The sequence below is a fragment of the Cebus imitator genome, unplaced genomic scaffold (genome assembly GCF_001604975.1).
Source record: "Cebus imitator isolate Cc_AM_T3 unplaced genomic scaffold, Cebus_imitator-1.0 Scaffold66, whole genome shotgun sequence".
Lineage (NCBI taxonomy): Eukaryota > Metazoa > Chordata > Mammalia > Primates > Cebidae > Cebus > Cebus imitator.
Window position 1 is genome coordinate 4,816,507 of NW_016107381.1, and position 11,910 is coordinate 4,828,416.

Sequence of the window (11,910 nt, forward strand, 5' to 3'; positions counted from 1 at the left end):
ATGCGCCACCATGCCCAGCTAATTTTTTTGTATTTTTAGTAGAGACGGGGTTTCACCGTGTTGACCAGGATGGTCTCGATCTCTTGACCTCGTGATCCACCCGCCTCGGCCTCCCAAAGTGTTGGGATTACAGGCTTGAGCCACCGCGCCCGGCAAAATAAAAATTCTTAACCAAATTTCCTACCTGATATTGCAGAGCATCAAATCCTTTAAATACAAATTCAAACAGAGTATGCAGGTTATCAGGGCTTGGGGAGGTAACAAAGATATTGGAGTACCTACAGAACAAAAAAAAAGGAGGATTTTTAAGAAATTAGGAACATTTTAAAGAAACAATTTAAAAAAGGAAACATTTTGTTTGCTCCTGTCCCAAAGGTGATAACCAGAGGTAACAGCAGGGGACAAAGTCAGGACACCATTTGGGAAGGAAACTAAAGTAACTCCAGACATTTAGCTACCAACATCTGTGAAAGCAAACTGCTTAGAAGCACTATGGGGACAGCCCTCTCAGTGTGCAGAACAGACTGCTCCCCAATCCAGTGCCCTGCTCTAAGAAGTACTTTCATCGCCAGCTGTGCTGAGGCTTTCAAATGGTGAAGCTGGAGAGCTCAATCCATGCTTAGGCCAAGGCCAAAGCTAACCTCCAAGGGATCCTTGCTGAGTATACAGGATGCTAATAGCAGACGCTAAGGGCTAAGAGGCTGACTGTTACAGCTACAGCAGCAGGAAGAACGAAGGACAAGGAGGCAGGAGCTAAGCTCAGGCCCCAGCTCTACCAGCACTGACTTGCTGGGGAATCTTGGGGAAATCACTGGAACTCCCCTAGCCTAGGTTGATTCATCTATAAAATGCCCACAGAGCTCTAAAGAGCACCAAGGAAGATAATGCACAAAGGCGAACGCCGTTAAGTTCTAGGTTCCTTATTACGGCTGAGAAGTTGGAAGAACACACTCTACTGGCAGTTGCATGTATCTCCCATACCCAATAGAAAAGAACAGAAACTAACATCACACCTGAAACCAGCTACTCAGGAGCCAAAGGAAGCTTCTCTTAACCAAAATCATTAAAATGTCAAACTTGTATTTTTCTCAGTCTGCAAGGCTTGTCATACACATTCTCATCCCCTCAGGGTTGTAGTTTCTTACCTCCACTTCTTTGCTTCTGTATGTTTGTTCAACTGTAAATAGTGATTACAAAGGCCCTGGTATGTACGTGTCTGTGTGTACACACAAGTAAATGTGCACCTTTAGGGTGGGTTGGGAAACAGTGTTGCTGTTTCCTGGCAGGAAATCAAGACCTAGAAAAATCACACACTGAACCCACTCAGAACTCAGTCTAGGAAGCTGAAATCCCAGTCCTCTGACCCCAAGCCTGCACACTACCCCCTCAGAGCCAGAGTTTCTAAAGATGGGGGATCGAATTCCCTTACCCAAATGCCACCGCCCCAGCAATAGCCAATCCCAGGGCTGCAGATTTTCCCCGTCCTCGGGCAGCTGTGAGCGCAACAGTACTCCTCAGGGTCTTTTCAGAGATGCCCTCGATAAATTTCAGGACAGCTTTGGCCTGTGGAAAGAGAGACATATTATTAGGCGAACTCCAAGAAAGGTCCAAGTTTCTGCCATTCATCACCATCACTGTAGAGAAGTGAGGTTGATGGCAGGCTAAATAAAAGGGTGGCAGTTCTTGCAGGCCAGAAAGCACTGCTGAGCACCTGGACTTCTCACTCCCTTGGTCATCTCATCTCCGTCTCAAGGCCTTCAGTACCAATTATTAATACATGCTGATAACTCAAATTCACAGCTTCAGTCTGGACCACTTCCCTGTACATCAGACTTCTACACACAAGCAGCTGCTTCCCGTATATCCCCACTTGTACACTACACATCTCAACCTTGACACTGAGCGCTTAATGTTGTCCCAAGCCTCCTCCACCTAGTCTTCCGCATCTCAGTTAACTGTTCGACTGCTTGGGCCAAAGGCTCCTCAATTCCTCCCTGATAACTGATTTATCAGCAAATCCTATTACCTCCAAAATATATATAAAATCCACCATTCCTTACACCACTATCCTCCTCTACCATTCTGCTCAAAGCCACCACCGTATCCTTCTTCCATCATGACAGCAGCCTCCTGGCCAGTCTTCCTGCTACCACCCTCACTCCACCAGTCTATATTCAACACAGCAGCCAGGGGATCCTCTTAAAAAGAAGCTTGGGGATGCCTCTGGCAGCTGTGCTGAAAGAAGACTATGGACATAAAAGCCTCGTTGCTCCCATGTCTTGTAGAGTAAGTGCCAAAGCCCTGCCAGTGGTCTGCAAGATTCTCCAAAAACCTCCTCCTCCACCCCCCTCACCCTGCTTCAGCCCCTCAACCTCCCTGCCAGGCCTCCCCAGGACCATGCACATGCTGCTCCCTCTGCCTGACGCACTGGCTCACCAAGAGCCAAAGGGCTTGCTTCCTCACCTCCTTCAGGGCTTGGCTCCAAAATCACCCTCTACATGAGGCCACCCCTGCCTCCTATACCCAGAACCACAGAACCCCATCCGCAGGCTGGCATGTCCTATCCCTCTTTGCCACTTTTTCTTTTTTCCCATTGTATGTAGCACCTTCTGCTTCACCAAATGATCTGCTCATGTCTTTTTTCACTGACTGTCTCATCTCACTGTGAGGCAAGCTCCATGAAGCAGGTGCATCTCTCTTGTCTACTGCTGGGCCCCAGTGCCTAGAGGACTGCCTAGAAGTAAAAGCAAGTTGCCAGTGACACTGAAAGACAGGAGCCACTAACTACTTAGGGGCCAAACTTTGCTCTTCAGCTAGGATCTGTGCTGGGAATAGGTCTTTGAGGGTGGGAAGAAGGCCAGATGATCCTGAGGAAGTTGTCATGCTTGCCTAGGCAGTGATGTTAAAAAGACACTGAAGAAACACAGCCCCACGTAAACGGAAGGGGAGAGGCTTCAGGAAGCCAGAGTTTCTCCAGGTGAAAACACTCAAAGGAGATCCAGGACCTGGTTGTCTTAATTTGACCTTGCCTGAAGGCTACATTTTACCCTTTTGTTTTAGATTATGGAAGTTATAAATTGAGAAAGTGAAAGACATAACAAAAAGGTATGAAATCTAGACTAAAATGCATCCTAAAATGAAGAACCAACACAAAAAAGGCCAAAATCAAACTAAAAAGTAAGCAGAGGACATAAGCAAGCAGATTGGCTCACCAAAAAGAAAAAACCAACAACAACAACAAAACAAACCACGTACAACAACAAACAACAGATGACCAATAATTGTATGAAGAAGGTGCCTTCCTCTCTCCTAATTAAAGAAGCAACACGAGGCCGGGTATGGTGGCTCATGCCTGTAATCCCAGCACTTTGGGAAGCGAAGGTGGGTGGATCACAAGGTCAGGAGATCAAAAGAGACCATCCTGGCCAACATGATGAGATGCCGTCTCTACTAAAAATACAAAACTTAGGTGGGCATGGTGGCGCATGCCTGTAGTCCCAGCTAGTTGGGAGGCTGAGGCAGGGGAATTGCTTGAACCCGGGAGGCGGAGGTTGCAGTGAGCTGAGATGGTACCACTGCACTCTAGCCTCTGTTGTGAGACCAAAAAAAAAAAAAAAAAGAAGCAACACAAATGAAAACAATGATCCTATGTTCGCATATCAGATTGGTAAAGACTTACAAGTTGCAAGGCTGCAGGGAAAAAGGCATTTCCACACACTGGATAGTTCCATCAACTGGTGCAATGCCCATTTTAATACATACGATCTCTAATCCAGCAATTTCTCTTCTGGAAATGTATCCTAAGCATAGTACCCACAGACATATCTGTAAGAATCCCCTCAGAGCATTGTTTCTAACAGCGGAAATGCTGGAATCAATCCAAATGTCTAACAGGGGACTACTTGCACTCTGTAGTATGATCCCTTCACATTTTATTCACTTATGTGCATGAAAAAAGATGCAGCAGGATACATAATAAACTGTGAATAGCATTTGTTTCTGCAGAGTGAAACTGCCCAGTGGAAACACTTCTTATTTTTTTACATACTCTTTTCTATTAATTTTCTTTTGTTTTTTTGTCATAGGCCGTTTGTTTTCTTTTTCACCCTTTTTTTTTCTCTTTGTATTTTTAACCAGTGTGCTAACATTCGCTTTCTTATAACACTACTTACTAGAATCAGTTTCTCCTGCTTCATCCGGTCGCTCACTCCTTCTCTTTTGTGATAAAGAGGGTACCAGGAAGTGAATCAAAAAAGCCTAGAGCCTGCAGCCTGGGCTGCATAGAGAGCTATGTAGCTGCTGATTCTATTTCCAGAATGAAAAGAGAAGCCAGCCTGCTGGGACTCAGCCCCAAGTGGGAAGTGTCACTGCAGCTGTCTTCCCTCTCGAGGGCAGAGACCCAGGCTGCTCATTTGGCTCAGGCTGACCTAGAACCCTGAATGCACCCAACTTAAAACCTCTGGGCTGTGCCCAGTCAGTTCCCATCATGGCCCAGGAACCATCAGAGAAGCCAAGTTTACCAGCGCTGGCCATCTGGATGAGCACAGAAATGCATCCTGGCAGCTCTCCCCCGCCTGCTGCTTGCTTCAAAGACCAGGTACATATCACCCCAGAGGGCCCTCATCAGGCCTCACACTGGAACCAGGCTAAGTCCTAGACTAGGGCCTCAAGTTCTCCTCTCACTTCTTAATACGCTATAATCAAAAACCTTTATATCATCAAAACTTAGCTAAAATTGAAGAACATAGGTATATTGCCCTCTCTGGAAAAAAGTGCCAAGGGGATTCCCTTTTCAATGTAATCTGTCCAGATGCAGTAGATCCTGCCTGTCATCTCAGTACCTTAGGAGGTTGAGGCAGGTGGACTGCTTGAGGCCAGGAGTTCGAAGTTACAGTGAGCACTGTAACTCGATCACACACTGCACTCCAGCCTGTGTGACAGAATGAGACTCTGTCTCTTAAAAAAACAATAATTCATCTGCTTCATCTGTCCCCTGATTAGGGGGAAGTAATCCCTAGACTTCTTTTGTGTACCCAGAAAATGTGAAATAGCCCTACTGTTGCTGAGCACACACGAGTATGAGCAAGGGAAAAAGCCCCCTTCTCCAGGGAGGGTCCAGGTCTCGAGTCAATGTACCTTGGTTCTGTTGCACTCCATATGCTGTATTGTATCTTTATGTTGGAAGTTCTGCGCACCACACTCACCTGGTCTAGGGTCTTACAGCAGTCCACCAATACACCCACTGGCTGGGTGTCCTGTAAGCTCTCCTTCAACTCCTTCAGCTCCAGATCAGAAGGACCAAGACTCTCATCCTACCAGAGAGAGGAGGGGAAGGGTCTGTCACTGCCACAGAAGGATCAACATAGAACACACAGCTTCCAGGCCGGGTGCGGTGGTTCATGCCTATAATCCCAGCACTTTGGGAGGCTGAGGCGAGTGGATCCCGAGCTCAGGAGTTCGAGACCAGCCTGACCAAGATAGCGAAACCCCGTCTCTAAAACAAACAAATAAATGAAAATGCAGCTTCTCCTAGACTCCTGGACCCCAGCACAGACTCACCGGAGTCTGTGGAGGCAGGGCCTCAATGGTGGCAATGTGGGAGGAGATGGGCAGGATGTTGAGCTGGTCATCAATGACGAGACACTTCTTACAAGAGGCCAGAGAGAGAATAAACCTAAAAAACAAAACCACAGCAATGACGTGTTGAGGAGGGCACGTAATGCCTACAAAAAGAGTATAACTTTTCTTCAAAAAAATCATTTGGCCCCAAGGGTTTCTAAGAAAGCCAGAAAAAGCCAAAACCCAGTTGGACAGCAGTGTGAGATGATTCAACACCTCCTCCACAAGGCACCTGAACATGCTTTATACAGCAAATCAGAAAACCAAGGACTCGTCCCACGAGATCAATTATAAGCCCTCCTGTTGCACATGACTGCCACTATTCCCTACACCACGAGGCCTTCCCCTCACCCTCCCAGCCTTGCTCTTTAGCACTGAGGTGTTTCAGGCCATCCTTAAATGAGAAATTCCAAACCCAACCCCTATATGATCACCAGACGCACAGGGAAAAAACACAAATGAATTCACCTTCTGTCACTAGGGAAAAGAAAGAAATAAAAGGAAAAAGGGGAAAAGAAAGTTCCCCAAAGAAACATAATACAAACGTTCTTGCATGCAGGAAAAAATGTTTGACTATAAAATTCAAGCATCCTCTCACTGCACGAAAAAGATTTCACAGGCTTCTGTTCTATTCAGTAGCACACAGCTGCTCCTCCTGCTCTGCTCATTCCTCCAAGTTAGAACATCACAGATGGTTAAAATGAGAGAGGCCCCCAGGGTTCATCAAGGCCCGGATTTCTACCCCTCTGCACTACTGATATTTTGGACCAGATAATTCTTTGGGGTGGAGACGTCCTGTGCACCACCATTTGTTCAGCAGCATCCCTGCCTCTACCCACTGGATGCCCACGGCACCCACCACCACCATCCCCAAAGTCATGGCAATCAAAACATTTCCAGACATTGCCAAATGTCCCCAGGGGGCCAAACAGCACCAGATGAGAACCACTGATTTAGGTCAAAATTTCTCATGGTGTTTCACATGGTGCTAACTGGTGTTCCCACCAACCCCCCAAAAGACTCTGTGGTAGAATAAATTTGGTAAACAAACAATCAGTTAAACAGGTCCCTGCTGCTGCAAGACTCTTCAGAGATTATAACAGACTGGGGTAAATCCTCATAAAGGAAAAACAGTATCAGTGTTTCCCAGACATACACGGCCAAACTCTCCTCATACGGTCCCTCTTAAAAGACTAGCGTTCTATGGCCAGGCATGGTGGCTCACGATTGTAATCCCAGCACTTTGGGAGGCTGAGGCGGGCAGATCACTTGAAAGTCAGAAATTCAGGACCAGCCTAGCCAACATGGTAAAACCTCGTCTCTACTAAAAATATAAAAATTAGCTGGGCATGGTAGTGCACTCCTATTTATCCCAGCTACTCGGGGAGGCTGAGGCATAAGAATCACTTGAACCCAGGAGACAGAGGTTGCAGCGGGCCAAGAGAGCAAGACTCCATCTCCAAATAAATAAATAAATGAATAATGCAAAAAATGAGCCGAATGCAGTGGCAGGTGCCTATAATCCCGGCTATTCAGGAGGCTGATGCGAGAGAATCACTTGACCCAGGAGGCGAAGGTTGCAGTGAGCCAAGATTATGCCACTACACTCCAGCCTGGGTGACAGAGCGAGACTCTGTCTCAAAAAAATAAAACAGAAATAAAAATATAAATAAACATTTAATTTCGGATAACAAATAAAATTTCCATATTTGAAATTATGGGTGCTCCTTTGCTCAGAAGAAACATTTTGCCGCCTTTTCCTGCCTCTAATTACATCTCATCCCCTCCCATATTTCTCCTAATAATCATTTTTACTATCCCAATATGTCATATGCATTACAAAACGTCTGGAAAGACTAGTGTTCTATGAAATATCTCTGGTAAAGTGTGATCCAGAAAAATCACTCCTTTAAAAGATGAATAAGCTAAGGGCCAGAGACAGTAACCTGGTTTAACTGAACTGTCAGGGCTAGCAGCAAGACAAACTGAATTTTCCCGGCCCCAACTTTCTACTACATTTCACTGCTTCCAGCTAGTTTCACAACTACTGCTGCTGTCAAGAGTCTCATCATTTTTGGAATCTTGTACTACTTTCCCCAGCATAAAAGCAAAGCTTTCAGTTGAGTCCAACGTAAAAATATCCCTCCCAATGTGGCTGCCCCACGATTGCGAGGAACTATAGACCTACCTTTCATTAAATCTTCCCACCACATCCTGATGGGCCTCAGTTCTGTACCTGGAATGCACATCCTAACAAAGAAGGACAACATCCATTAGCAAAGGCATGCACACAGTGCTGAGGACCAGGGTCCACATACAAAGCTCTATCAAAGGAGACACTGGCAACCTTGCTGGAAACAAAATCGCTCCTACATAACCTGCCGTGCCAAACGGTATTTGCTGAGACTGGGATCAGACACTGAATGCAACGATTCTTATTAAAATCTTTCACTTTTCCACATTTTTTCTAGCATCCTAAGTTGTACTCATTTATTTCATAAAATTGACATGCTGTGTGCCAGACATGCTGTGTACGTACACTGGTGAACAAAGCATGACCTCTGTTCTCATGGTGCTTGGAGTGCCATGGGTGGAGGAAGAAAAACAAGTAGATAAATACAAATTCTGGCAAATGCTACATATGAAATATAGAATACACAGACAGCAAGTGGGGGTCACTTATGTAGGGTAGTGAGCAAAGGCCTCTCTGAGATGGTAAGCTGAGGCCTGAAGGATAAGTAGGTAGCCACGTAAGGGGAGGGAAGAACAAACTGATGTGAGCACAAAGTCATTCATTCACTCTCAAACATCTAAGGAATGCTTACTAAATGCCAGGCACTCTTCTAAGATCTGGGAATGCAACAGCAAAGAAAATTCTGTTTCAATGAAATTTATTTATTTTTGTTTTTTGAGACAGAGTCTCGCTCTGTCGCCCAGGCTGGAGTACACAGGGGCAATCTCGGCTCACTGCAAACTCTACCTCCCAAGTTCAAGCAATTCTCCTACCTCCCTAATAGCTGGAATTACAGGTGTGCACCACCATACTTGGCTAATTTTGTTTTGTATTTGTAGTAGAAATGGGGTTTCACCATGTTGGCCAGGCTGGTCTCAAACTCCTGACCTCGGGTGATCTGCCCACCTCAGCCTCCCAAAGTCCTGGGATTACAGGCGTAAGCCACTGCACCTCACCCACCAATGAAATTTAGAGACTAGTACAGGAGGACAGACAAAAAATAACTTAAACTGTCAATTGCTTTGAAGAAAAATAAAGCTGGTTCAGGAGTGACAGGCACAGCTGCCTACTCTAAATGGGGTGTGAGGAAAGACCACACAGATGAGGTGTTATCTGAGCAGGGACTTGAATGCAATGAGGAAGTGAGCCAGGCAGAGGCCCAGAGGAAGCACATTCCAGTGGGAACACGAAGTGCCAAGGCCCTCACATGAGTGTGTGCTGGGCATGTCTGAGGACTTTCCAGGAGGCCAAAAGGGCTGTAGCACAAGTGATAATGGGAGTAGTAATGACAGGAAGCAGCCCCTAAGATTTGAGGAAAGTCCATTTCATCAGATAAATGCAGCTCAGGAAACCCTAAGTCCAATCCAACCACCATTCCTGAGCTGCTGGGCATGGGCGTGACTAAAATATTTGCCTCCGAACGCGGACTTGGCAACACTGATGGAGTGAGGAGACCAGCTCTGCATCAGGTGAGACGTATCCCTAACTCCTCACCACGTCCTCAATGTCTTTTGCTTGGGGAGAACACAGTCTCTGCTGGAGTTGAAATTCTTGCCAAACTGGGAGTACAACTAGCAAATGTTCCTTAGTCATCCATTAGGATAAGGGCCAGAGGAGTCTGCACATGGTTCTGTTTTTGCAATACACAAATTTAGGCACTGGCATTGCTCCTTCACAGTATCATCCCAGAACATTTAACTACATAAAAGCTGCATCATATCTGAATCTCACTGGTGTAGAATTTGCAAGTGCCTGAAAACAAAATTCAGAGATGCCTAGGCACACTCAGGGACCCTGAGATTTAACCACAGTGACTTTTTCATGAGTTAGCATCAAAGAGCTCTAGCCCAGAGGCTGTGCTGACTGCTCACTGGAGCTGCACAACAGGAATTCTTCAAAGAAAGCAGAACACAGCAAAAACAGATTTACTTGAACCTTCAAAATTAAGTCAAAAAACAGATGCTTACCATGGTCATCGTGTACAATTGCTTGAGTGAGTTCATGGTCCGTAGGAGGATGACCACCAGCCCACCACCTTCCACTGTTTCTATAGTCCTGGCCAGCAAGTTCGGAGTTAAGGCTTCAAAATCCTGGAAGAAAGGGACTTTAGAAAGGGCTGGTCATTGGAATAGCAATCCAAGGAACTTTTTTTTTTTCTTGAGATGGAGTCTCGCTCTGTTGCCCAGGCTAGAGTGCAGTGGCACAATCTTGGCTCACCACCCACCTGGGCCTCCCAAAGTGCTGGGATTACAGGCATGAGCCATCGCGCCTGGCCCAACCCAAGGGACTCTTAACCAAAAGCCAAGTGATAAGGCAAAAATGGGGCTTCAGAGCACAAAGCCAAGACCATTCTTCTCACCTTGACTCCCAGGATACACAAGTAGGGAGTACCACAGAAGAGGGCCCAGCCCTCGAACATACAAATAACTAGTTTTATATGCCAAAAATAACTCTGATAAAATCCTATTTGGAAACAGATTTTCCAACCTTCATTGATTCATACTTGAATCTGAGAAACATCTTAACAATCATTTTCTGATATTTATAGCTCAAACCTGTTTGACAAAACTATACCACATGGGGGAGCTACTGCTCACAGGAGTCATTACTCAGGAAACTAACCAAGGTAGCAAGCAGACCACTCCCTACAAATCAGTGATTACCCAGGGCATTCCCCACAGAAAAGGTGAAAATGAGGCGAAATGCTCTCTTTTTTGGTCTCCAAGGTGCGATGCAAGCCAGCAGTAAAGGAGACAACCCATATTTTGCAAGGTATGTAACTTGACATAATAATGGGTGTATGTGATATGATAAACAGTCGTAGGTGTATATGATAAACACGCAAAAATGTGGGGATTTGTGCTTAATTTTGTTTTGTCTTTTTTTGGGAGGATGGGGAAGGGAGGTGGCACAGGAGTCAAAGAAACAAAGAATAAAACAAAGACCACCAGAGCTTACATACACACACACACACACACACACAGTGAACTTAGTCTATTAACTTGCCAGGCAAGACAATACACACCAGTGCAGAAATCCACCAAGTGGTCTCTGAGAGGTAAAGTGAGGGGTGTTTAAGCACTAAAGGGCTAGAAGGGCCTTCATGGTGGGTATGATACTCGGGTGCTCTGGACAGGACATTTAAGGGCATTGGTCTGTACCCAGTTGGAAAACAAGTCCCACTGCTCACTGGACAAGAAAGTTTCAATGAATGCCAAAAAGGACCTGGGGTCCTAGAGGCTCTCAAGCCTCTGGCATTTGCTTTATCAGCTTTAGCTAGTTAGAACCAGTTATAATACAGCATCGCTTCAGTTCTGATGTCTCTAGACAAGTGCTGATTTCAGTAGAAAATTGTCTTTTTATATGGGGTAGGTGATTAAATGTACTTTGGAAAGTGGCCAGGACTTCCACTAATAATGCTTGGGGACAGGGAACATGGGACTTTTCCTTCCTTACTGTATGCTCGTTCCCAGTGGAAAGCCAGGCAGCCCATGCAACCCTCAAGACTCTGACTTCAGTCACAGGCTAGAGAAAGCCACCCACCTGCAGCACACACATGCCAAAGGTATTGCCCAGGATCTTGTGGGTCTCATTGTAGTAGCAGTAGCGAATGTTTGTGGCTGCTATGAAGAGTTCAAAGGGGTCATCCTGCTTCACGTTCAATGTTCCATTCTTTATTTTCTTCTGCAGCTGTCGCATTCTTTTCTTCCGGTGACTGCAATCACATGCCCCCAATCCCATGACAGCCAGTTAACCAGAGAGGCTAAAGAGCTGGAACCAGGGGCAGATTCAGTGATCACCCACGTAGACCTCCAGAGCTAGTAGGGAACTTGAAAAGTGTGAGGCCAATTTCAGGTGGAGGGCAGTGGAGAGGCATTAGAGTGTTTACGGGCTTGGGGTAAGCATGATAAATCAGCTGGGTGCGGTAGTTTACGCCTGTAATCCCAGCACTTCAGGAGGCCAAGGCTAGCAGATCACAAGGTCAGGAGTTCAAGACCAGCCTGGCCAACATATAGTGAAGTCCTGTCTCTAATAAGAATACCAAAAAAATTTAAAAA

The 11,910-nt window shown here is 45.8% G+C and overlaps 1 protein-coding gene across 3 annotated transcripts in view; it reads right to left on the minus strand.

Moving 5' to 3' along the window:
- NAT10 (N-acetyltransferase 10) overlaps window positions 1–11,910 on the minus strand; it is a 41,945-nt gene that overhangs the window by 23,718 nt on the left and 6,317 nt on the right. For all 3 annotated transcript variants that reach the window (XM_017530537.2, XM_037739256.1, XM_017530538.2), the window contains 7 exons: window positions 11,396–11,567; window positions 9,820–9,942; window positions 7,808–7,869; window positions 5,560–5,674; window positions 5,205–5,312; window positions 1,430–1,563; window positions 185–278 (listed from right to left, as the gene is read on the minus strand). In XM_017530537.2, coding sequence (XP_017386026.1) covers window positions 185–278; window positions 1,430–1,563; window positions 5,205–5,312; window positions 5,560–5,674; window positions 7,808–7,869; window positions 9,820–9,942; window positions 11,396–11,567 — 808 coding nt within the window. The remainder of the gene's footprint in view (window positions 1–184; window positions 279–1,429; window positions 1,564–5,204; window positions 5,313–5,559; window positions 5,675–7,807; window positions 7,870–9,819; window positions 9,943–11,395; window positions 11,568–11,910) is intronic.